General features: G+C 53.1%; 1 protein-coding gene across 7 annotated transcripts in view; it reads left to right on the top strand.

Annotated features, from left to right (window-relative positions):
- CLTCL1 (clathrin heavy chain like 1) overlaps nt 1–12,814 on the top strand; it is a 101,572-nt gene that overhangs the window by 85,334 nt on the left and 3,424 nt on the right. For 4 of the 7 annotated variants that reach the window (XM_025858013.2, XM_073889688.1, XM_073889687.1 and 1 more), the window contains 7 exons: nt 66–173; nt 2,786–2,953; nt 3,035–3,184; nt 6,860–6,991; nt 7,802–7,912; nt 8,197–8,367; nt 11,644–11,865. In XM_025858013.2, coding sequence (XP_025713798.1) covers nt 66–173; nt 2,786–2,953; nt 3,035–3,184; nt 6,860–6,991; nt 7,802–7,912; nt 8,197–8,367; nt 11,644–11,865 — 1,062 coding nt within the window. Of the gene's footprint in view, nt 1–65; nt 174–2,785; nt 2,954–3,034; nt 3,185–6,859; nt 6,992–7,801; nt 7,913–8,181; nt 8,368–8,510; nt 8,655–11,643; nt 11,866–12,814 lie in introns of those variants that run through there. The other 3 variants (XM_073889691.1, XM_073889690.1, XM_073889692.1) reach the window with 3 other exon arrangements.

The following is a 12,814-nucleotide window of genomic DNA, read 5'->3' as shown; positions in this document are numbered from 1 at the left end:
CCAGCTCTTGTGGCACTGTGCCCTGTCTTGGGGACACTCACACTCTCTGGCCTTCCCTCCCATAGGTGTGCTTTGCATGCGTGGATGGGCAGGAGTTCCGCCTTGCACAGCTGTGTGGTCTTCACATTGTCATTCACGCAGATGAGCTGGAGGAGCTGATATGCTATTACCAGGTAACTAGTCTCTGGCCAGAGATGATCTCTACCAGCAGTGGAGATGATGAATGACACCTAAACACTCCACATAAAGGGACGCTCATCCCCTTAGTATGTGTCACATCCTCAGGTAGGCATACAAAGCACTGTCTCTATGGGAAAGTCTTTTCATGTGCTAGACGACCCGTCCACAAATCAGATTGGTGTGTTTTATATCCTGAACCTAACTACAGGCTGGTATTTGTGTTTTTAAGAGAACACCCCCCTCACACGTTTTGCATGGTGCACTGGGTGTTATGAACAAACAATGAATCATGGAACACTGCATCAAAAACTAATGATGTAATATATGGTGATTAACATAACAATAAAAAAATTAAAAAAAAAAAAAGAGTACTCCCCCCTCTTCTTGTGTCCTTGGACCTTCAGAAGCCTAGCCAGTGACTTGCACATGTGGCTAATCCTTGGGTACCTTGCTGGGAACAAGTCATGGCAGAGACACAGCCCATACCCCAATCCCCTAGAGTGTGTGGCCCACAGAGGGTATGATTATCAGGTACCATAGAGATGGAGGACATGCAACAGTCCAGGGTAGGGAGCCCCAAGGGACCTTTGAAGAGTGGGAGCTATCTGTGTTAGTGTCATAGTTCATCTTCTCTGTCAAGTGGTTGACAGACATCAGTGTATTCAGGGCCCGGGCCTCTGTCTGTGGGAGTCCTGGAACTGCGTATGTGGAAGTGTGGGGTCAGCAGGGTAGACTGAAAATTGGATTTTGCTATGCGGTGTTACTGTTCCCATGGAACTCAAGCCCCAGACCCCTGTCACTGAGGGGATAGTAAGGGCTATGGGGGGACTTAGTGAGTCACAGGGTTCAAGGGGCCTATGAGCTTATGAAAGTGAGGGCCGCTGGAGTCTAAAATGTCAAGCTAGGCTGGATGACTTTTCAGTGACAGATGCTTTCCTATTCCACAGAAGCTCAAGAAATAAAACTATAAAGTAAACGGGGAAAGTAATAAAGCAGTCTGGTGGTGGCTGACAGAATACTTCATTTGTTCAGCAAGTGTTGGAGTACCTGCCATATGCTGGGCATTATTCTAGATAATGGTATCAGTAAACAAAACAAAAAAACCCTCATTCATTTGAATTCACATTCATTGAGGTTGACAGGCCACAAACATCACGTTTGGAAGTGATGAGTTACAGGAACAATGGAGCCTGTTTGGGGACCAGGAGTGCCTGGGTGAAACTTCATGAAGGGACCATCAAGGTCACACTAATTGAGAGGGTGACCCTGAAAAGAGACCTGGAGAAATTGAAGGGCCTGGTCGTGGGGAAATCTGAAGGAAGGGTCAGCAGCCAGGGCAGAGTCCAGAGGCAGGAATGTGCCAAGTATTTGAGGAAAGTCCCTGGGGAAGGGAGGTCGGGGGGTTGGGGGGAACACAGGCCATCATGAAGGACTCACAGCAGGACACGGGACCTGAAGGTAAGGGGCCATTCTGGCTTGCGTGTTGAGAACAGCCCCTTCTGGGGACAGGCAAATAGGGGAGCGGGCAGGTGGCAGCCAGGAGAGCCCTGGGGTGGGTGATGCGGGGTAAGAAGTGATCAGGCGATCAGATTTGGGGGTTTTTGAGTGTGCAGCTGAGTCAGTATGCTAGTAGATTGTGTGTGGGAGAGAGGAAAAAGGTAAGGATGACTCCATTTATTTTGGGCCTGAACAACTAGAGACAGAGTTCTCACTAGTGGACGTGGGGAAGACTAAAGGGAGAGACTGGTGGAAGGGAAGAACAGGGATTAAGTTTTGGACATACCAAGTTTAAGCTGCCAATTGGATGTTTATGTAGAGGTGTCAGGGGAGGCAGAGGGAAACAGGGCCTGGGACTCAGAGAAGAAACTCAGCTAGAGAAATGAAATAGGAGCCACTTGTTGACACACAGATGGACATAAAGATACGCAACTTGAGTGAGGTCCTGGGGGGTGGGGGCAGATAAAGAATAACAGAAAGCGAGCCTAGGGCTCTCCAACATGGGTTGGGGTAAAGTAAGAAGTTACAGAGACCAAGGCATCTGTGCCCAGGAGGGAGGGACAGTCAACCTGGCAGGATCCTGCTGAGGAGTTTTGCTGCAAAGAGTAGAAAAATGGTATGGCAATGGTAGGGGCCATGGAATCAAGAAAGAGCATTTCAGGATGGGAGAATAAGCAGGGTGTTTGCTAAAGGCAAGCTGTGGAGGGAGAAGCTGTTGCCCAGAGAGAAAGGGACAGTTACTGACCCTTCAGCCTCAGTAGGTGGCAGGTGCTGGGGCCTAAGCCAGGAGCACAAGCAGCATGCGAGTAGACAACATGGGTACAGATGCCGGCAGGGTCAACACAGACATTTGCTTTTAATGGCTTCCATTTCTCAGTGAAGCAGGAGCAAGGTTATCCACACAGTGAAGACAGGGAATGAGGAGGGTGTGAAATCGTCCCCTGGGGGTGGCCCTTGAGGTTTTTGGGCATTAATGTGATGGAAACCAGTCAGACTCAGCTCAGGCATGTCCAGCGGGCTGGAACCAGAGTGCATAACCGAGAGAGAGCAGGGCTGGCCACCCCGGGTGTTTTTGCCCTTACCTCAAGCATGTCTGTCGGTCTGTCAGGATCGGGGCTACTTTGAGGAACTGATCTCTCTGCTGGAGGCGGCCCTGGGCCTGGAGCGGGCCCACATGGGCATGTTCACAGAGCTGGCCATCCTCTACTCCAAATTCAAGCCTCAGAAGATGCCAGAGCACCTGGAGCTCTTCTGGTCCCGAGTCAACATCCCAAAGGTAATCTAGCCCTCTTTGGGGTTCTGGCTGCCGTGTGCATGTGGGCACAAGCCCAGCCCTCGGCCTTGGCTATCCTCCCAGGTGTTGAGAGCTGCAGAGCAGGCGCATCTCTGGGCAGAGCTGGTGTTTCTCTATGACAAGTATGAAGAGTACGACAATGCCGTCCTTACCATGATCAATCACCCTACAGACGCCTGGAGGGAAGGGCAGTTCAAGGATGTTATTGCCAAGGTGAGAGGGTGCCTGAGCACCAGCTCCTGTCTGCCTCTGCCCAGCCTATCCTAGGGGCAGGCAGGATGAATGTCAGTGTGTGCGCCCCAGGGTGTGTTTGTGTTTGCCTTCATCTTGTGAGGGTCTCACTGACCTCTGTGGAGGTCATGGTGATTCTGTCTGCACAAATGGAACAGATGCTTAAGAAGGGTAGTGACTGGCCTCGGCCCCAAAGCTAGGCTACAGGCGGGGCAGGGCCTAGGACCACTCTCCCTACCTCACTCCCCCATGGGGTCCTGAACAACCAGACCCTGGTGTTTGCTCTTCCTTCTGCCCTATCAGATTGGGACCCACCTCCAGACCCCGTCTATACCATTTCCTGTTGTATTGTTTCATATTTTCTACCATCTGGCATATTTTTTCTTCACGTCTCTCCCCCTAAAACTGCTAGCCCCAGAGGAGCACAGGCACCCGTGGAGGTGGATTCATGAGCCCGAATCTGCTGGCCTCTGGATCCCCACCCTTCCTTGGAGCATCCACCCTCCAATAGTCTCGTTGGGCTAAACCAGGGTGCTGAACTATTCCACCAGCTGCCAAATACTGTTGGAAAGTGTCAGGTCTGGGTGCAGGCACTGAGCAGGCCTCTGCTGTTTTGTTTCTGGGCTCAGCCTGGGCCCAGCTTCCAAGCTTCTCCTCCTCTGTGAGCCCTGTGTATTTGAAGGTGAGGGGATGAAGCTTTCTGTCATCAGTTCCGGGTCTTTGGCTTTGAGTGTCCTCGTTTTGTCCCAGTGGCCTTACATGAATAACTTGTCCACAGGTCTCTCCCATTTGCTGTCAGTGAAAGATAGCATTTTGACTGTATGTCAGTTCTGTTGCTCCCGGGAGGGATTGGGGGGGTGGGCATTGGCTCCTCACCATCTGGGTCAGGGAGTAGTCTGCCTTCTGTTCCACATATGGCTGCTGAGGGCAGGTGTGGGTGATGGGTGGAGTACCTAGCCAGGTCTCAGCATCTGAGGTCACACACGTCAGTGCTATTTAGTGTGGTCGTATGTGAAATCGGTGGCCTGCAGACATCCCATCCTGTACAGGTCTGCAGGTTACTGTTGGAAGGGTGGGCAGATTTCACGTTCCTGTGCCCCCAGCATACAAGAAAAACATGCTGGAAAACCCATACTTGATCAATTCTAGGCATGCTTTTTTCACATCGAACTCAAATGATATTGGGATGCATTTTAAAGTTGATGACATGCCATGGTTGAGGTGGCAGTGCTTTTTGTTTCTTAGTGGTGTCTGGGGCGTTATAAGCTGTCCAGGCAGCTGATGTGGCCCATGACCCAAGTGCAGTCTACCTTGATGGTGGTCAGGATCAGAAGATTACTGAGGAGAGATGGAAGTCAGCATGACATCTTGGGTCCGAGGTCACATGCTCATAGACAAGACCATATTTTTTTTTTAAGATTTTATTTATTTGAAAGAGAGTGAGAAAGCACAAGCAGGGGAGGAGGAGGGACGGAGAGAAGCAGACTCCCTGCTGAGCAGGGAGCCCAATGCGGGCCTGAATCCCAGGACTCTGGGATCATGACCTGAGCCGAAGGCAGACGCTTAACCGACTGAGCCCCTCACACGCCCCGACAGACCATTTCTTGTGGCAAAACAGTGTTCATGCAGCTGACAGCTGAGTTCTGTTCTTGATGCCTCTGCCTCTCTGCTATGTGAGAAACCCTTGTCAGTTTGCATGTGGAGGAGAGAGGGATGTAAAGGACACCTACCTGGTGTGGTGGCTGGTGTGGTGGCCTGGCAGAGAGGACATTGTTGGCACACAGCAGGACTCTGGGCACACAACAGGAGAACTTTAGAATCATCTGGCCACAGGACTGAGTGGTGGAGGGCCAGGCAGGAGTGACACAGACCTGGGTTGCATCTCAGCCACTTGCTGTCTCTGTCACTGTGAGCTAGTGTCATCACTGTGAACCTCAGTGACCCCATCCATAAAATGGACATGTTTCCTGCCTGCCAAGTGAGCAGCAACAAGTGCCTGGCCTACAGTAGGTGCTTCTCACAGGTAGTGCAGTGACTGTCAGGAGCCAGAGCACCCTCACTGGTCACCCTTGAGCTTGTGACAGAATCTTTGAGCCTGTTTCTCTTCTTCAAAACAGGAATAATGCCCCGTCCCTAGTCCTGGGGCAGCGGTGGCCGTCCTTACCAACTGCACAAAGGGGTATGACCTTGTTGGTGATCCCATCCTGGTGCTTGGCTCCACAAGAGGGTGCCACACAGACGCCAATGCCCTAGATGGGAGCAGGGGATGCTTCAGAGAGTGCCAGCTGTCACCAGATCAGTGGCTCAGCCCAACACAACACAACACATGTCTATGGTCCCACCCACCCAGAGTGGTTGGGCCTGCTCATATCCATCTTCATAGTCACTGCAGTGAGGGAATGCAGCATGGCCAGTTGTGCTCTGCCTTAAGCTGTCTAAGCAGAGGGATGTGGAGCACTTTGGCCATGCTTTAGTGAAGGCAGCAATGACTTGTTCCAAAGGCGGGGAAAGCGGGTTATCCAGTGTGCCCCTGCCCTTCCACCCCCACCTTACGTCCCCACTGCCCTTTCTGCTTGTTAGACATCTAGGCTGGCGGAGACCCCTGATTGGGTCCAGATACCATTGAGTAAAAGGGCCTGGCTGGAAGATTAGCAGGTTCCAGAGTTCTGAAGCAAGTGTGCCCAGGGGAAGGGGAGGGGGCACCAACAGGGACAGCACTAGGGACTCTGAGGCCAGTCTAGGTCAAAATCTGTGGTGACAGTGAGTGCTCTGCTCTGAGAGGGGCCAGGGCCAGTCCAAGCCAGGGACTGGAGAGGAGGATAAAGTCAGTAACCAAAAAGAGTACCAGTAATGAGGGGGGCTGTGGGTAGTCCCCTTCCTCTGCCATGTGGTCTGCAGATGTCACTGGGCCCACATTGCTGCTGGCTTACCTGGACCTAGTGTTACTAGAAAGCTCCCACTGTGCCCAGCCCCTCCGCCCAGCATGACTCTAATGTTGCTACATTTTGTGTGCACCCTTGGACCTCTACGTGCTCCCTTGGACATGCTGATCACCACACACCTGGCACACGTCCCTTTGGAGGTAGGAACCACCTTTGTTCTCTGACCACCAGGCCCCACTATCAGCAGGCCTAGGAGGGTGGCCTTCCTAGTGACACAGGGTCAGCCTGGAATGACTCAGACCTCGCATACCATGGTGTCTTGTCTGAGAGCAGTGAAGACATAATAGGATGTGTTACAGATTTGCTTACAGCTCAGGGTGAGCTTCCAGGGAGGACTGGGGGAATCTTGCTTGGATAAAACCATGTTTTGAAGTTCAGGTTTATCCTGGCCTGTTACCCCTCATTCATTCACTCAACAGATACTACCTGAGCATGGACCCTGCATCAGATACTAGGCGAGGCAGGAAACAAAGGCCTGCTGTTTAGGTCACTGAGGAGCAAATACTGAGGAGAAAAATGTCAGAAGTGGGAAAGGGGGCATGTTGGGAGGGAGTGTTTGGTCTTGAAAGGGGCAGTCACAACAAGCGTCACTAATAAAGTGCATTTGGGCAAAAACTGGAAGGAGTTACGGTGGAGTGTGCTGCATCTGAGACAGGTGGGTGGGGCGGCCTGGGGATTGACAGGAGCCAACCCTTAGCTCTATCTCCACCCACAGGTTGCCAATGTGGAGCTCTACTATAAAGCGCTGCAGTTCTATTTGGATTACAAACCTCTGCTCATCAACGACCTGTTGCTTGTGCTGGCGCCCCGGCTAGACCACACCCGGACTGTTGGCTTCTTTTCAAAGGTGAGTCAGCCAGCATCCCAGAGCCAGAAAAGGGTGTATTGGGTCAAGGTCATCTGAGTGGTAATTCCTTAATAAATAATTTATTTTTATTTTTGTTAAAAGATTTTATTTCTTTTTTTTTAAAGGTTTTATTTATTTGAGAGAGAGAACACAAGCAGGGGGAGCAGCAGAGGGAGAGGGAGAAGCAGACCTCCCCACTGAGCAGGGAGCCCAACGTGGGGCTCAATCCCAGGACCCCAGGATCATGACCTGAGCCAAAGGCAGACACTTAACTGACTGAGCCACCCAGGCACCCCATTCCTTAATAAGTAGTTTTTTTTTTTAAGATTTTATTTATTTATTTGAGAGAGAGAGACATAGCAAGAGAGGGAACACAAGCAGGGGGAGTAGGAGAGGGAGAAGTAGGCTTCCCCACGGAGCAGGGAGCCCAATATGAGGCTCGATCCCAGGACCCTGGGATCACAACCTGAGCCGAAGGCAGACACTTAACGACTGAGCCACCCAGTGCCCCAATAAGTAGTTCTTTAAATTGATACCCAGCAAATGTAAAGATTAAATGTATCAAACTGCTTTAGGTTTCAGATACAGCTTTGTATTTCAGCCAAAATATCCATAGACGAAACTGGCATTTACTCAGTAACCCAGGCAGCCCTTCGTGTGTTAGTATGTGTAGGGCATATCAGTTGTGGCTGTCTGGAAGGAGACCTGGAACCAGGCTGTACACTTTGGCCCATCAGTGTGTCACAGTGCCCCCAGCTCAGTGCCCTGATGACTTGCCTGAGTGCCCTAACCATTCTCCTGACTTGTCAGGCAGGCCAGTTGCCCTTAGTGAAGCCTTACCTGCGGTCAGTCCAGAGCCACAACAACAAGAGTGTGAATGAGGCCCTCAACCACCTACTGACGGAAGAGGAGGATTACCAGGTGGGTGTGGGGGAAGGAGCCCTATCAGAGGGCAGTGACCTCCCTTTGCCCCAGGGACCCCTGCAGCCAGTGTTGGGCACTCAGGGACTGGAGAGCCCCTCCTCGTACCCGCCCCCTTCTCCAAGGGCTGACCTTGCACAGGAGGGGTTGTGGGCCCCACAAGGCACCAGAGGTAGATGAAGAGGGGCCTTTCTGAGGCCATGGTGGCAGGAGCTGCCAATGAGTAATTCCTGGTTGTCCGCTCCACTGTGTCCCTCACCCACGGAAAGGCCGGGTCTTCCTAGGGTTTGAGGGCATCCATTGATGCCTACGACAACTTTGACAACATCGCCCTGGCACAGCGGTTAGAGAAGCACCAGCTGATTGAGTTCAGGCGCATTGCGGCTTATCTGTACAAGGGCAACAAGCGGTGGGCCCAGAGCGTGGAGCTCTGCAAGAAGGACCATCTCTACAAGGTGGGTTTCCCGGTGCCCCATGCACTCCTGTGTGCTTCCTGATGTTTTGGGGGTGGAGGGCTGGTGAGATGGCCACAACGCCCTATCAGGAGATACTTACGGTGGGGACAAGGAGGGTGAAGTAAAGGGGGACCTGTGTGTAGAACACAGGGTGAAGATCAGTATCTGTCATTAACACTGAGCCTCTTCAGTTACTTGGATCAGAAGACTAGCTCCTATGGAGTTGAATCTTTCCCAGCAGGTGTTTGTGACTCTCACTCTCCCTGAACAGAGTGTGGCAGCATTCACTTGGCACCTACTTTGCTTTCTATTGATCAAGATATAGGGAATAAAAACACCAAAGTGAAAATCCCATTCACAATACTTGTTTCTGCCATTGAGCAGTGGTGCAGTACCACCCTCTCTTGATCCAGATCTGGGCATCTGCTGGCCAGGGTGGGCTGCTTGGAGAGATCCCAGGCCCTTGAAGGCATTACCTTCATTCCACCTGACCTCAGCATCTCCCCAGTGGGATAAAGTACAGTTGCATGAGGGGGCCATTGTTGTAATGTGTGGTGTGGCTAACCTGATCTCCAAGGGTTCCTCATGCCATGAGCCTCTGGGGAGCCTTTTCTCAGGCCATGAGCTTGACCTAAAAGGTGTTACTCCCAGAACTGTCCTTGGCATTCCTGAGTTTCTTTCTTAGAAGAGGACGGGCGTCTCTCTCTCACCGCACATGGGCCGAGGCCAGAGAAGCCTGGACATCGGAGACACGTCAAGCTTCATCCCAATTGTTACCTCCAGTTTGGGACTGTTATGTGACATGTCCTCCCTTTTAGTGACAGTGCTTATGGTCCTTCCTCGGGTGCTGACAGAGGGAACTCTGAGACAGTTTGTCAGGGTCCTCAGGCACTGGCACTGGGAGGTGGCAGCGGGGCTCCAACACACCAGAGGGAAACTGCCCCTGGCTAGGGGTTCCCTACTGCCCCATCCTGCCAGTGTACACACCAGGATCTTGAGTGCATGGCCCCTTATTGCTCGGGCAATGAGTGAGTGAGCGAGCAGTGCTGTGAGAACTGCCAGAAGGCCACCTGTCCCCTTCCAACCAGCAATCCCACTCAGAGCAACGTGTGCAAGAAAGAGAATCCACAAGGACAAGCCACACACAGAAAGCCATGGGCATACTTTCCAGTGCCCTGGTTTTCAGTGAGGGCGACTCTGACCCCCAGGGAATGTTTGGTTGTCACACCTGGTGGTGCGGTGCTACATCTAGTAGGTGGAGGCCAGGGTGGTGCTAAAGAGCCCACGATGCACAGCACCCCCCCACACACACACGTGTCAGCCATGCCTTGGTAGCAGAGCCCACCCTGCATGGAAGTCCTGGGAGAGTGGGCGGTCATAGTGTGCCACCTGGAGGGGTTGGTGAGTAGCCACTGCTGGCTTCTGGGACAGTCATAAAGCAATAAGAAGCATGCTTTCCAGATTGCAGAGGTTGGGTGTAAAAGCAGCGGGCTCTTGGCTGTCAGGGCTAACCACTTTAAGGTGTGTTCACTCTGAGGAGCCAGTGGTATTGAGGGCGTGGTAACTGCGTGTGGGAAGCTGGGATTGTTGAGGAACAGCAGGACAGGTGGGGCATGAGGGAATGTGTTAGGGCATGGGAAGGTCAGGGCTAGGGGCCCATTCATAGGTGTGTGAACAGGCAGTAGGTTCATGGACCCCTCATGCCCACAAGTGAACAGGAGCCTGCAGAGATACAGTCACAGGCTGGGGACAGTGCAGGACAGGGCGAGGGCCTGGAGCAGGGCCCTGGAAAGTGCTGGCACTGGTTTGGGAGGGAGGTTGAGGAACAGGAACGAGGTAGAGAGATGCCCCAGTAGTGACATGGGTCAGGTATGGTGACAAGAAGTGGGAAGGTGTGGGAGAATCTCAGATTCAAGCTTGGTTCCAGGATGCAGGGGGCAGGCACAGACTGAGAGATCATCTGTGGGGCTCATTGCACCTGAATCCTCTAGGAAACTGCCATTGGACAGTTGGAGCACAATGGTTCTGGAAACGTCCACTTTCTGATGATGGCAGTTGAGTCTGTAAGAGTTCATGAGACAGTACCCGGGCCTGTGGAGGAAGAGAAGTGCCCACTTTTAGGTGCACATTGAAGATGAACCAACCAAGGGTGGGCCGCCCTGCTGGACTGAAGGACATGCGGGAAGAGTGCTGAGCAGTGACAGCATTGGTGTCAGAGGTCCAGGGAGACCTGAAGGTGTCCTGGAGCTTTCACTTGAGCCTCCACTCCCCCTGCCATTAAAAGGCCAGGTGCCTTTGTAGGAACAGCATGGGGATGAGGCAGGACTCAGCAGAAGCAACAAGCTGGTGGGAGAGGATCCTTTCAGGATCAGGGACAAGAGGGGCCTCCACAGAGCTGGTTTATAGGATGTTGGGTCCCACGTAGGAGTCTCATGTCAGAGGACTGAGAATGAGAGGAGCCAGGACCGCAACAGCAGGCAGCGGTTAGGGGGCAACCAGAATGCCTTTGAGACTGGTTGTGCCTCTCGGCCGAGAGGCCTCATCTTCAGGCTTCAGTCTCGTGTCTGGAAGCCCAGGTTGTCCAGGGCTGCGGAGGGCTGCTGGAGGGTCCGGGAGAGCTGGCTGACCACTCACTGGCAGTTTAGGCCATTTGCTTCTCACCATTGTGGCTAGAAAATCGAAATCACTAATTTACTGATGATTACTCACTGGGTGGGTATGATTCTTTATGTTTTAGACAAATCTGCAAATATAAAAGTAGCAATCAGGGATTTTTGAGGGGACTTTTTTGTCAGGAAGAACGGGCAGATTGCTATTTCTTGAGCACTGGCTGGGTTCCTTGTAGCTGCTGCATGCTGAGTTGGAAGGATAGCGCTGGCTGTTGAGCCAAGCACAGCGACTCTGACCTTTACATCAGGCCCTGCTAGCTCTGTTACCGTCCCCCAGGCAGTCCCATGCACTCCCTCTGCATGCCAGTCCAGCTGCAAGACCAGAGCCTGTCTCTCAGGGTGCCTGCACCTCTGCGCGTCACCTCCCTCTTGGCATTTCAGCAGGTCTGTGAGAGCCTGCTGCCAGGAACACACTTGGTGCCCTCCAGAGCCCTCCTGGAGGTGGTACTCCATCCTACCGGAGGGCAGCTGAGCCACAGAGACCCCTTTGCAGGCGAGGATGGCCTTCACGGAGCCTGGCACTGTTGCGTGTCCTACCCACCCAGAAAGTGCCTCCCAGCAGCGCCAGGCAGGGCAGACCTGAGCTGTGCGTCTGCCTTGGTTGCAGGACGCCATGCAACATGCTGCAGAGTCCAGGGACGCTGAGCTGGCTGAGAAGTTGCTGCAGTGGTTCCTGGAGGAAGGCAAGCGGGAGTGCTTCGCGGCCTCTCTCTTCACCTGCTACGACCTGCTTCCCCCGGATGTAGTGCTGGAGCTGGCCTGGAGACACAACCTCGTGGACCTGGCCATGCCCTACTTCATCCAGGTGATGAGGGAGTACCTTAGCAAAGTAAGTACGGGCTCTGCCCTGGCTCCCTTGCTGCCACATAGCACGGCTGTGACTCTAGCCCATGCGTGCAGAGGCCCTGTGGTGGCCACTGGCCTGTGGGGGGCCAGCCCAGGTTGGCCAGCCAGCCCCTCCCACCCTGGAGAGTGGCCTCATGCTTTCCCAGTGGTTTGCTGCCTGACATTAACCTATTCTAGAAAATCACCTTGGGGAGCTCTGCGAAGAACTGAGTCCTTCCCCTTGCATCAGCTCTGCCACATGCTGCTAGGGGGCACGACGGCTGTGCTCGCCCACAGCCGAGGGCTCTTGTGCTCTGAGAACAGCTAGGCAGCAGGTAGCAGAGCTCCAGCACACGGCCCGTGGGCTTCGTCCCCGTGCTGTCAGTTCACCTCTCAGGGCGCCTCTGGTGGAGTTCGGGGTGCATTTGTTGGCAGACCTGTCATGGTAACCCCGCTTTTGCTGACCACTTAGTAGGAATGGTAACACCTGGACAGGTAGATAGTCATCCCCTCTACAGCTGTAGTCACAGGTTTGGGTCCAAAGCTGACAGGTGAAGACATGGGCTCAGAACCACATCTCCCTGGCCTCAGGGCCATACTCATGTCTCGGTAAGTTGCTTCTACCACTCCAGATATCACTTGGTGGCCCTAGCCTCCTACTCTTTCTTTGCAGGTTGATGAGCTGTTTAACAAGGTGGGAGTGTCTGATTTTAACTCTCCGTGTGTGTTGAAGCCCTAGGAGTTCTGGTCAGGGGCCTAATTGAGGCACCATCCAGAGACCCTTGTCACCTAGTCTGGTTTGTTTCTAAGGCTGCAGAAAAGCTGCCACCCAGCAGCACCTACTGGCCCATCCAGCCATACGCCTAATGTTCTTCCAGGCATATGGAGGCCCCATGATGCTAATAAGCAGCCCCTAGGCTGAGGGTCTCTTTCAGTGGTGTGAGGGGAGGGGC

The sequence above is a fragment of the Callorhinus ursinus genome, unplaced genomic scaffold (assembly GCF_003265705.2).
Source record: "Callorhinus ursinus isolate GAN/ISIS: 27379988/994484 unplaced genomic scaffold, GSC_fseal_2.0 scaffold115, whole genome shotgun sequence".
NCBI classification, from domain to species: Eukaryota; Metazoa; Chordata; class Mammalia; order Carnivora; family Otariidae; genus Callorhinus; species Callorhinus ursinus.
The sequence above is the reverse complement of the archived record's forward strand: the minus strand, read 5'-3'. Positions and strand labels throughout refer to the sequence as shown.